Below are 12,586 nucleotides of genomic sequence, written 5' to 3' on the forward strand. Positions count from 1 at the left end.
GGCGGAGAGAGAGAGAGGAAAGAAAACACGAGTCAAGAGCCGGAGGGGGGGACGGACGGACACACGGACACGGGGGGGGACACACAACACGAGTGGGGGGGAGCGGGATCCAGTGGATCCCCAGGGATCTGGGGGATCAGGGCCCCACCCCCCCGCCCCACCCAAAGCCCCACCCTGGGCGCGCGGGTGCCCGCACTCACGTCACGGCGGCGGCGGCTCCGTGGGGGGGTTGGAGTGGGGGGGTCACGCCGGGGCCCGGGCGTTGGTCCGGGCTCTCAGGCCCGACAAACTCATCACAGGCGCTGCACCCACCCCACCCCCACCCCTTCCTGCCCCTCCCCCCCACCCCCACCCCCACCCATGGGTCCTCCAGCATTCGGAAACCACGGGCCGGAATTCCTGCCCGGACGCGTGGGTCCCTGCGGAGCAAAACGAGGGGGGGAGGGGAAGGGGGGGAGGGGGGAGGGGGAGGGGGGGGACACGGCCTCGCGCGAGGAAGGCGGAGGGTCACCTCGCGGGGCCTTGCACGCCCGCCCGCGCTGTTGCACACCCACGCGCGGGGTTGCACGGGGTCGCGTTGTGCGCCCACGTGCGCTGTTGCACGCCCGTGCACGGCGTTGCACGGCGTTGCACGGGGTTGAACGCCCACGCACGGGGTTGCACGGGGTCGCGTTGTGCGCCCACGTGCGCTGTTGCACGCCTGTGCACGGCGTTGCACGGCGTTGCACACCCACGCACGGGGTTGCACGGGGTTGCACACCCATGCACGGGGTTGCACAGCGTTGCACGGTGTTGCACGGCGTTGCACGCCCGTGCATGGGGTTGCACGGGGTCGCGTTGTGCGCCCACATGCGCTGTTGCACGCCCGTGCATGGGGTTGCACGGTGTTGCACGGGGTTGCACGGCGTTGCACGCCCGTGCATGGGGTTGCAAGGGGTTGCATTGTGCACCCACGTGTGCTGTTGCACACCCACGCACGGGGTTGCGTTGTGCGCCCATGTGCGCTGTTGCACGCCTGTGCACGGTGTTGCACGGCGTTGCACACCCACGCACGGGGTTGCACGGCATTGCACGGGGTTGCACGGTGTTGCACGGCGTTGCACGCCCGTGCATGGGGTTGCAAGGGGTTGCATTGTGCACCCACGTGTGCTGTTGCACACCCACGCACGGGGTTGCGTTGTGTGCCCATGTGCACTGTTGCACGCCTGTGCACGGCGTTGCACACCCACACACGGGGTTGCACGGCATTGCACACCCATGCACGGGGTTGCACAGCATTGCACGGGGTTGCACGGGGTTGCACGGCGTTGCACGCCCGTGCATGGGGTTGCACGGGGTCGCGTTGTGCGCCCACATGCGCTGTTGCACGCCCGTGCATGGGGTTGCACGGTGTTGCACGGGGTTGCACGGCGTTGCACGCCCGTGCATGGGGTTGCAAGGGGTTGCATTGTGCACCCACGTGTGCTGTTGCACACCCACGCACGGGGTTGCGTTGTGCGCCCACGTGCGCTGTTGCACGCCCGTGCACGGCGTTGCACGGCGTTGCACACCCACGCACGGGGTTGCACGGGGTTGCACACCCATGCACGGGGTTGCACAGCGTTGCACGGTGTTGCACGGCGTTGCACGCCCGTGCATGGGGTTGCACGGGGTCGCGTTGTGCGCCCACATGCGCTGTTGCACGCCCGTGCATGGGGTTGCACGGTGTTGCACGGGGTTGCACGGCGTTGCACGCCCGTGCATGGGGTTGCAAGGGGTTGCATTGTGCACCCACGTGTGCTGTTGCACACCCACGCACGGGGTTGCGTTGTGCGCCCATGTGCGCTGTTGCACGCCTGTGCACGGTGTTGCACGGCGTTGCACACCCACGCACGGGGTTGCACGGCATTGCACGGGGTTGCACGGTGTTGCACGGCGTTGCACGCCCGTGCATGGGGTTGCAAGGGGTTGCATTGTGCACCCACGTGTGCTGTTGCACACCCACGCACGGGGTTGCGTTGTGTGCCCATGTGCACTGTTGCACGCCTGTGCACGGCGTTGCACACCCACACACGGGGTTGCACGGCATTGCACACCCATGCACGGGGTTGCACAGCATTGCGGGGGGTTGCCGGGGGTTGCACGGCGTTGCCCGCCCGTGCATGGGGGTGCACGGGGTCGCGTTGTGCGCCCACATGCGCTGTTGCACGCCCGTGCATGGGGTTGCACGGTGTTGCACGGGGTTGCACGGCGTTGCACGCCCGTGCATGGGGTTGCAAGGGGTTGCATTGTGCACCCACGTGTGCTGTTGCACACCCACGCACGGGGTTGCGTTGTGCGCCCACGTGCGCTGTTGCACGCCCGTGCACGGCGTTGCACGGCGTTGCACACCCACGCACGGGGTTGCACGGGGTTGCACACCCATGCACGGGGTTGCACAGCGTTGCACGGTGTTGCACGGCGTTGCACGCCCGTGCATGGGGTTGCACGGGGTCGCGTTGTGCGCCCACATGCGCTGTTGCACGCCCGTGCATGGGGTTGCACGGTGTTGCACGGGGTTGCACGGCGTTGCACGCCCGTGCATGGGGTTGCAAGGGGTTGCATTGTGCACCCACGTGTGCTGTTGCACACCCACGCACGGGGTTGCGTTGTGCGCCCACGTGCGCTGTTGCACGCCTGTGCACGGCGTTGCACGGCGTTGCACACCCACGCACGGGGTTGCACGGCATTGCACGGGGTTGCACGGTGTTGCACGGCGTTGCACGCCCGTGCATGGGGTTGCACGGGGTCGCATTGTGCGCCCACGTGCGCTGTTGCACGCCCGTGCATGGGGTTGCACGGTGTTGCACGGGGTTGCACGGCGTTGCACGCCCGTGCACGGGGTTGCACGGGGTTGCACACCCATGCACGGGGTTGCACAGCATTGCACGGGGTTGCACGGTGTTGCACGGCGTTGCACGCCCGTGCATGGGGTTGCAAGGGGTTGCATTGTGCACCCACGTGCGCTGTTGCACACCCACGCATGGGGTTGCACAGGGTTGCACGGCGTTGCACGCCCATGCATGGGGTTGCACGGCATTGCATCGTGCACCCACGTATGCTGTTGCACACCCATATACGGGGTTGCACGGCATTGCACACCCATGCACGGCGTTGCACCGCGTTGTGTTGTGCACCCATGTATGCTGTTGCACACCCACGCACAGGGCTGCACAGCATTGCACAGTGTTGCACGGGGTTGCACGGCGTTACACGCCCATGCATGGGGTTGCACAGCATTGCACGGTGTTGCACGGGGTTGCACGGCGTTGCACGCCCATGCATGGGGTTGCACGGCATTGCATGGTGTTGCACAGCATTGCACGGTGTTGCACGCGGTTGCGTTGTGCACTCACGTATGCTGTTGCACACCCATGCACGGGGTTGCACAGCATTGCAAAGTGTTGCACGGCGTTGCACGCCCATGCATGGGGTTGCACAGCGTTGCACGGGGTTGCACAGCGTTGCACGCCCATGCATGGGGTTGCACAGCGTTGCACGGGGTTGCACAGCGTTGCACGCCCATGCATGGGGTCGCACGGAGTTGCGTTGCGCACCCATGTACGCTGTTGCACACCCACGCACGCTGTTGCACACCCACGCACGGGGTTGCGCACCCGTGCATGGGGTTGCATGGTCTTGCACGGCATTGCACACCCACCTACACTGTTGCACACCCGCGCATGGGGTTGCGCACCCATGCATGGGATTGCACAGCATTGCACGAGGTTGCACGGCGTTGCACACCCATGCATGGGCTTGCACGGCATTGCACACCCACATATGCCGTTGCACGGCGTTGCACAGGGTTGCACGGCATTGCACACCCACGCACGGGGTTGCACGAGGTTGCACGGGGTTGCACGGCGTTGCACACCCATGCACGGGGTTGCACGGTGTTGCACACCCACGTATGCTGTTGCACACTCGCACATGGGGTTGCGCGCATTGCACACCTGCTCGCAGGGTTGCAAGGTGTTGCACACCCAGGCACTGCCTCGCACGGCCTTGCACACCTGTGTACAGGGTTGCACGGCGTTACACGTCCATGCACGGTGTTGCACGGGGTTGCACACCCGTGTACACTGTTGCACACCCGTGCACGGGGATGCACAGGTTTGCACACCCAGGCACTGTCTCGCACGGTATTGCACACCTGTGCATGGGTTTGCACGGCGTTGCACACCCATGCATGGGGTTGCATGGTGTTGCACAGAGTTGCACACCCACGTACGCTGTTGCACACCCGCACAGGGGGTTGCACGGGGTTGCGCACCCATGCATAGGGTTGCACGGCATTGCACGGTGTTGCACACCCATGCATGGGGTTGCACAGTGTTGCACACCCTCGCACAAGGTCGCACGGGGTTGCACACCCTTGCATGGGGTTGCACGGCATCGCACACCCATGCACGGCATCGCACGGTGTTGCACACCCATGCATAAGGTTGCAGAGGGTTGCACACCCTTGCACGGCCCTCACACGGCATTGCAAGCCCTCGCACGGGGTTGCACGGTGTCGCACACCCACGCACAGAGTCGCACGGCATTGCACGGCGTTGCACACCCTTGCACAGGGTTGCACACCCACACGCAGCCTCGCACACCATTGCGTGGTGTCACACACTGTCGCACGGCTGCGCACACCCTTGCACAGCCCTCGTGCGGCGTTGCACACCCTTGGACAGGGTTGCACGGCATTGCACACCCACGCACGGCCTTGCACGGTGTGGCACGGTATCACCCGCTGTTGCACACCCTCGCACGGGATCGCGCACGCCGGCACAGCCGCGCACGACGTCACACGGCGTTGCACACCCAGGCGTGGCGTTGGTTGCACATCCATGCACGGTGATTGCAACACCCCGGCACGGCGTTGCACGCCCTCACACAGCGTTGCACACCCGGCACGGCGTTGCACACCCTCTCACGGCATTGCACACCCATGCATGGCGTTGCACACCCTGGCATGGTGTTGGAGAGCCCGCCACAGCGTTGCACACCCTCGCACGGCGTTGCACACCCTCGCATGGCATTGCACACCCCGTCACGGTGTTGCACACCCTCACACGGCGTTGCACACCCCAGCATGGTGTTGCACACCCTGGCATGGTATTACACACCCATGCATGGTATTGCACACCCCGGCACGGCGTTGCACACCCTCACACGGCGTTGCACACCCGGCACGGCGTTGCACACCCTCACAGGGCGTTGCACACCCCTACATGGTATTGCACAACCTCACACGGCATTGCACACCCCGGCACAGCGTTGCACACCCTCGCACGGCGTTGCACAGCCTCACACAGCGTTGCACACCCATGCGTGGTGTTGCACACCCTGGCACAGTGTTGCACGCCCTCGCACGATGTTGGAGGCCCCGACATAGTATTGCACACCCTCGCATGGCATTGCACACCCCGGCACAGTGTTGCACACCCATGCATGGTGTTGCACACCCCGCCACGGTGTTGCACACCCTCGCACAGCGTTGCACACCCCAGCATGGTATTGCACACCCATGCACGGTGTTGCACACCCTCGCACGGCGTTGCACACCCTCACACAGCATTGCACATCCTGGCACGGTGTTGCACACCCTGGCACGGCGTTGTACACCCACGCATGACGTTGCACACCCCGGCACAGCGTTGCACATCCTCACACGGTGTTGCACACACCGGTACAATGTTGCACACCCCGGCACAGCGTTGCACACCCCAGCACGGCGTTGCACACCCCAGCATGGTGTTGCACACCCCGGCACGACGTTGCACACCCCGGCACGGTGTTGCACACCCTTGCACAGCGTTGCACACCCCAGCATGGTATTGCACACCCATGCATGGTGTTGCACACCCTTGCACGGCGTTGCACACCCCTGCACGTCGTTGCACACCCTCGCACGTTGTTGCACGCTCTTGCACAGCATTGCACACCCCGGCACGGTGTTGCACACCCCGGCACAGCGTTGCACACCCCTGCACGGCATTGCACGCCCTTGCACAGCATTGCACACCCCACCACAGCGTTGCACACCCTCACATGGTGTTGCACATCCTCACACAGCATTGCACACCCCGGCATGGTGTTGCACACCCTCACACAGCTTTGCACACCCCGGCATGGTGTTGCACACCCTGGCAGAGCATTGCACACCCCACCACAGCGTTGCACACCCATGCATGGTGTTGCACACCCCGGCACAGCATTGCACACCCTCGCACGGCATTGCACACCCCGCCACGGCGTTGCACACCCTCGCACGGCGTTGCACACCCCGCCACGGCGTTGCACACCCTGCCACGGTGTTGCACAGCCTCGCACAGTGTTGCACACCCTCGCACAGCGTTGCACACCCCGGCACGGTGTTGCACACCCTGGCAGAGCATTGCACACCCCACCACAGCGTTGCACACCCATGCACGGTGTTGCACACCCCGCCACGGCGTTGCACGCCCTCCCACGGCATTGCACACCCCGCCACGGCGTTGCACACCCTTGCACGGCGTTGCACACCCCGCCACGGCGTTGCACGCCCTCGCACGGCGTTGCACACCCCGCCATGGCATTGCACACCCCTGCACGGCGTTGCACGCCCTCGCATGGCGTTGCACACCCCGCCATGGCGTTGCACACCCCTGCACGGCGTTGCACACCCCGGCACGGCGTTGCACACCCCGCCACGGCGTTGCACACTCGGCATCGTGCCCCCCGCCGCGGCCTCGCTGGGTGCCGGGCGGCGTCGCCCCGTGTCACCCACCCTCGCGCACCCCCCCGGATCTTGGGAGGGGCCCCACGGGTGGGGGGGGCTCCCACGGGGGGCGGTGAGGACACGGTGCTGGGGGCGGGTCCCCGGTTGCCATGGTGACGCTTCCCCCCTCCCCCCGCTGTCACGCCTCCCCCGGCGCTGTCATCGCTGTCACCCACCGCCCGCGCCGTCGCCTGGCAACCGCCCCGCGTGCGCCCGCCGCCCCGGCAACGCGCACCCCCGGCCGGGGGGACCCGGGCGTGACCACCCCGTCGCGACACGACGGGGCCCGTCGCGACATCTCGGCCCCCTCGCAATACGCCGGGGCCGGCCGCCACACGTGGGCCCCAGCGCAACCGGCCGGGGCCCGCCACGCCACGTCGGCCCTGTCGCAATATGTCGGCCTCGTTGCGACGCGCCAGCCCTATCGCAACTGGCTGAGGCGCGTCGCGACAGGTCAGCCCGTTGCAATGCGTCAGCCTCGGCGTGACGCGTCAGCCGTATCGCGACAGGCCGGGTCCTGTCGCAACGGGTCGGCCCCGTTGCAATACATTGGCCTTGTCGTGACGCATCGACCCTACCGCAACCGGCTGGGGCGCGTCACGACAGGTCAGCCCGTTGCCAATGTGTCGGCCTCATCGCGACACGTCAGGCCTATCATGACAGGCCACGTCCTGTCGCGAGAGGTCAGCAATATGGCGGCCTCGTCACAACACGCCGGGTCTATCGTGACCTGCTCGGTCTGTCGCGACATGCCGGTCCCGTCGTGACACACTTGGCAACAGCCCCCCACCCCCCTTCCCGAGGAGTGGACCCAGGCGTCCGGTGGGGGACGGGTTGGGGGGGGAGGGGACAGTGGGGAGGGTGGGGGTCAAAGGGCATGGGGGAGGGGCGGTACTGACCTCACTGTCCTCGAGCTGTCCCGGTCCGACCTGGGGGAGGGGGAGAAGGGGGAGGGGGAGGTCAGAGAGCAGCACGGCCCCCCCCCCCCATCCCCTCCCCCATCCCCCCCAATCCCTGGGGATCAGCAACCCACCCCTCCCCCCCAAAGGGACGCGGGCGTCCGGCCAGGCCAGCCAGACGGGGTGACAGCGGGGAGGGGAGGGGGGGCTGTGACGCGCGTGTCCCCATGTCACCTCCCCTCCCCCCCGCAGCTCCCGCATCTGCTCCGGTCCCCCATCAGGTGTAACGAGTTGTGGCCAGGGCTCGGCCCGCCACAAGGCGGGGGGGTGGGGTGGAAGGGGTGTTGGGTCCCTTTGGGGGGATGGGTGGGGGATGGGGGGGTGGGTGGGGGAGGGGGGGGTCCTTACTTGCGCTGGAGGGTGGTGGCGGGGCTGGTGCTGGCGCTGGTGCTGTGTCCTCCCCCCCCGGGACTGGAGCTGCGGGAGGGTCCCCGACTGAGCGGCCCCCGCGGCCACTCCCGCTCCCAGTCCCGGTGGGAAGCGCCGCAGCGATCCCGGGCGCACGCCGCGGGGTACGACCCTTCCCGGTCCATACAGGTCGGGTAATGACCGTCCCGACCCCGGTACTGCAGCTCCCGGTCCACGTGGCTCGTATACTGCCCATCCCGGTCCATACGGCTCGTATACTGCCCGTCCCGGTCCATACGGCTCGTATACTGCCCGTCCCGCTCCGTATGGCTCTGATATTGCCCGTCCCGGTCCGTACGGCTGGTATATTGCCCATCCCGATCCGTACGGCTCGGATATTGCCCGTCTCGGTCCGTATGGCTTGTATATTGCCCCTCGCGGTCCATACGGCTCGGATATTGCCCGTCCCGGTCCGTATGGCTCGGATATTGCCCCTCGCGGTCCATACGGCTCGGATATTGCCCGTCGCGGTCCAAATGGGGCTGATACTGGAGATCCCGCTCCAAGCAGCCGTGATACTGCCCGTCCCGGTCCATACGACCCGTATATTGCCCATCCCGCTCCGTACGGCTCGTATATTGCCCGTCCCGCTCCGTACGAGCCTGGTAAGGTCTGTCGCGGTCTTTACGGCTCTGGTAGGACCTATCGTGATCGGGACGGTTGGGATACGGCCCGTCACGGTCCGTTAACGCCTCGTATTGCCCGTCGCGATCCATATGAGCCGGGTAGGGTCTATCCCGGTCCGTACGTCCGGCGTATTGCCCGTCGTGATCCAAGTGCTCCTGGTACTGCCCGTCGCGATCCAAATGCTCCTGGTATTGCCCGTCGCGATCCAGGTGGGGCTGGTATTGCCCGTCGCGGTCCGTACGGCTCGTATATTGCCCGTCGCGATCTAAGTGCCCCTGGTAGGGGAGGTCCCGGTCCGTATGGGGCGGGTATTGCCCGTCGCGGTCCGTATGGGGCGCGTAGGGGAGGTCAGGGTCGGCGCAGGGTGCGTATTGTCCCTCCGGGTCCAGGTGGTTTTGGTATTGACCGTCGGGGTCCGCGTGGCCCTAGGGGAGGGGCGGATATGGGGCTGGCACCAGGGGCCTGGGCTATATGGCCCTGGGAACGTATGGACCTGGGCTGGCCCTATGGCCCTGGGACCCCTGACCTGGTCTATATGGCCCTAGGACCCCCCCCGACCCAGCCCATATGGCCCTGAGCCCCCTGACCTGGTCTATATGGCCCTGGGATCCCCCTGACCCAGCCCATATGGCCCTGGGACCACTGACCTGGTCTATATGGCCCTAGGACCCCCCCCGACCCAGCCCATATGGCCCTGAGCCCCCTGACCTGGTCTATATGGCCCCGGGACCCCCCTGACCCAGCCCATATGGCCCTGGCCCCCGGACCTGGTCTATATGGCCCCGGGACCCCCCCCGACCCAGCCCATATGGCCCTGAGCCCCTGACCTGGTCTATATGGCCCTAGGACCCCCCCCGACCCAGCCCATATGGCCCTGAGCCCCCTGACCTGGTCTATATGGCCCTAGGACCCCCCTGACCCAGCCCATATGGCCCTGGGACCCCTGACCTGGTCTATATGGCCCTGGGACCCCCCTGACCCAGCCCATATGGCCCTGAGCCCCCTGACCTGGTCTATATGGCCCCAGACCCCCCCTGACCTGGTCCATATGGTCCTAGGACCCCTGACCTGGTCTATACAGCCCTAAGACCCCTGACTTAGACTATATGGCCCTAGGACCCCCCCAACCTCGTCTATATGGCCCTGGGACCCCTGTCCTGGCCCATATGGCCCTGTGACCCCCCTGACCTAGTCCATATGGCCCTGGGACCCCCCTAACCTGGTCTATATGGCCCTGAGCCCCCCAACCAGACCCACGTGGCCCTGGGACCCCTGACCTGGTCTATATGGCCCCAGGAGCCCCCTAACCAGGCCCATATGGCCCTGGGCCCCCTCTCCTGGTCTATATGGCCCTGGGACCGCCCGCCCCCCAGTGCCACCTGCCCCAGTCCATACCCCCCACGGGACCCCCAACCCAGCCCCTATAGCCCCAATAGCGGGGTCCCGGTCCATATTCCCCCATAACTCCCCCCCCAGCCTCTATACCCCCAATATGGGGGTCCCTGGTCCGTGGCCTCCCCCAAGCCCCTGCACCCCCAAAACAGGGGTCCCCACTCCATGACCCCCAAAACCCCCACGCCCAGTCCCTGTACCCCCAAAACTGGGGTCCTCACTCCATACCCCCTCCCCATCCCCTACACCCCCAATATAGGGGTCTCCCTCCATGACCCCCCATAACCTTCTTCCCCACCCCCTGAACCCCCAAAACCGGGGCTCCTCACTCCCTGACCCCCTCCTCAATCCCTGCACCCCCAATATAAGGCCCCCACTCCATGACCCCCAAAACGCCCCCATACCCCCCTCCCCAGCCCCTACACCCCTCATAGAGGGGTCTCTGCTCCATGCCCCCCAAAACCTCCATGTCCAGCCCCTACACCCCAAAACTGGGGTCCCCACTCCATGACCCCCCAAAATCCCCACCCCTGCACCCCCAATACCGGGGTCTCTGCTCCATGCCCCCCATAACGCCCCCATAACCCCTTCCCCAGCCCCTTGAACCCCCAAAATGGGGGTCCCCACTCCATGACCCCCTCCCCAACCCCTGCACCCCTAAAACCGAGGTACCCACTCCATGACCCCCTCCCCAACCCCTGCACCCCTAAAACCGGGGTCCCCACTCCATGACCCCCCACATCCCCGTCCCCAACCCCTGCACCCCCAAAACCGGGGTCCCCACTCCATGACCCCCACATCCCCTCCCCAGCCCCTGCACCCCTAAAACCGAGGTCCCCACTCCATGACCCCCCACATCCCCGTCCCCAGCCCCTGCACCCCCAAAACCGGGGTCCCCACTCCATGACCCCCACATCCCCTCCCCAACCCCTGCACCCCCAAAACCGAGGTCCCCACTCCATGACCCCCCACATCCCCTCCCCAACCCCTGCACCCCCAAAACCGAGGTCCCCACTCCATGACCCCCCACATCCCCTCCCCAACCCCTGCACCCCTAAAACCGAGGTCCCCACTCCATGACCCCCCACATCCCCTCCCCAGCCCCTGCACCCCCAAAACCGGGGTCCCCACTCCATGACCCCCCACATCCCCCTCCCCAACCCCTGCACCCCCAAAACCGGGGTCTCCATGCCCCCCCCCCATAACACCCTCCCCCCCAGCCCCTACACCCCCAATACCGAGGTCCCCACCCCATATCCCCCTCCCCACCCCCTGCACCCCTGCACCCCCAATCCGGGGTGTCCCCCCCCAAATCCCACCTGGTGTCGGGGGGCGGGAGCCCCCCCTCTTTGCCGTAGGTGCCGGTTCTCCCGGGCCAAGCGATGGAGCTGCCCCTCCAACTGGGCGATACGACGGCGTTGGGAGGCCAAGAGATGTCGTTGAGTCGCGATAATCCGATCCAACCCCAGGAGGTATTCGACAGCCCGATCGGGGGGGTCGGAACCCCCCGGGGGGGCCCCACCGCCCCCTGCGCCCTCCATGCCCCGGGGAAAGGGGGGGGGGGAACGACACCCCGGGGGGAGGGGGTTATGGGGGGTACGGGACTGGAGGGAGGGGGGTCAGGGATGGGGGGTCGCTATGGGGGGGTAAAATGGGGGGGATGGAGGGGTCAGGGATGGGGTCCGGCATGCGGGGGTGGGAATGGGGGTGTCCTAAAATGGGGGTGTCTTAAAATGAGGGGGTCCTAAAATGGGGGGCTAAAATGGGGGGCCCTAATGTGGGGGCGCTGGGCTGGGGGCTCCGGCAGCCCTGAGGGTGGGGGGGGCGGATGAGGGGGGCCCTAAATTTTGGGGGGGTGTCCGGGATGAGGGGGGCCCCGAATGTGATGAAAAGGAGGAGGGGGGGTGCCGGCCGGGGTGGCGGGGGCGGGAAAGGGGGGTGGGGGTGGCTCGGGGGGCCTGATCCGGGCGCGGAGCTCGGAGGGAGGAGGCGAATCGGGTGGGGGCGGGGCGGCGGGCGGGGCCCCAGGCGGTCGGGAGGCGGGGTGCCCCTCCCCCTCCCCCTCCCCCGCGTTGAACCACCCCCCCCCGGGGGACCCAGGCGTGGGGGGTGGGGTGGGGTGGTGTCACCTCCCCCTCCCTCCCCTTCAGGGCACCCAAGCATCCTCCCCCCCCCAAAAGGGCACCCAGGCGTCCGGGCCCTCCCCCCCCCGGTGCCCCTCCCTTTTGTGTCCCCCCCCTTAGTGTGTGCCCCCCTCGCTGCCCCCCTTGAAGTGTGTCCCCCTGTTGGTACCCCCCACCTTGGTGCCCCCTTGATGGGTGCCCCCCATCTTGGTGGGTGCCCCCCATTTTGATGGGTGCCCCCCCCATCTTGGTGGGTGCCCCCCCCCCGGCGATGCTGGGGGCAGGAGCCCAGGCTCTGCGGT

General features: G+C 66.9%; 1 protein-coding gene across 1 annotated transcript in view; it reads right to left on the minus strand.

Moving 5' to 3' along the window:
- LOC140645487 (IQ motif and SEC7 domain-containing protein 1-like) overlaps nt 1–11,702 on the minus strand; it is a 37,095-nt gene extending 25,393 nt beyond the window's left edge. Inside the window, 3 exon segments of the mRNA XM_072848916.1 lie at nt 7,675–7,704; nt 8,083–9,194; nt 11,481–11,702. Coding sequence (XP_072705017.1) covers nt 7,675–7,704; nt 8,083–9,194; nt 11,481–11,702 — 1,364 coding nt within the window.
- Nucleotides 11,703–12,586: the final 884 nt, after the last annotated feature.

Source organism: Ciconia boyciana, chromosome 34 (genome assembly GCF_034638445.1).
Source record: "Ciconia boyciana chromosome 34, ASM3463844v1, whole genome shotgun sequence".
Taxonomy (NCBI): Eukaryota; Metazoa; Chordata; class Aves; order Ciconiiformes; family Ciconiidae; genus Ciconia; species Ciconia boyciana.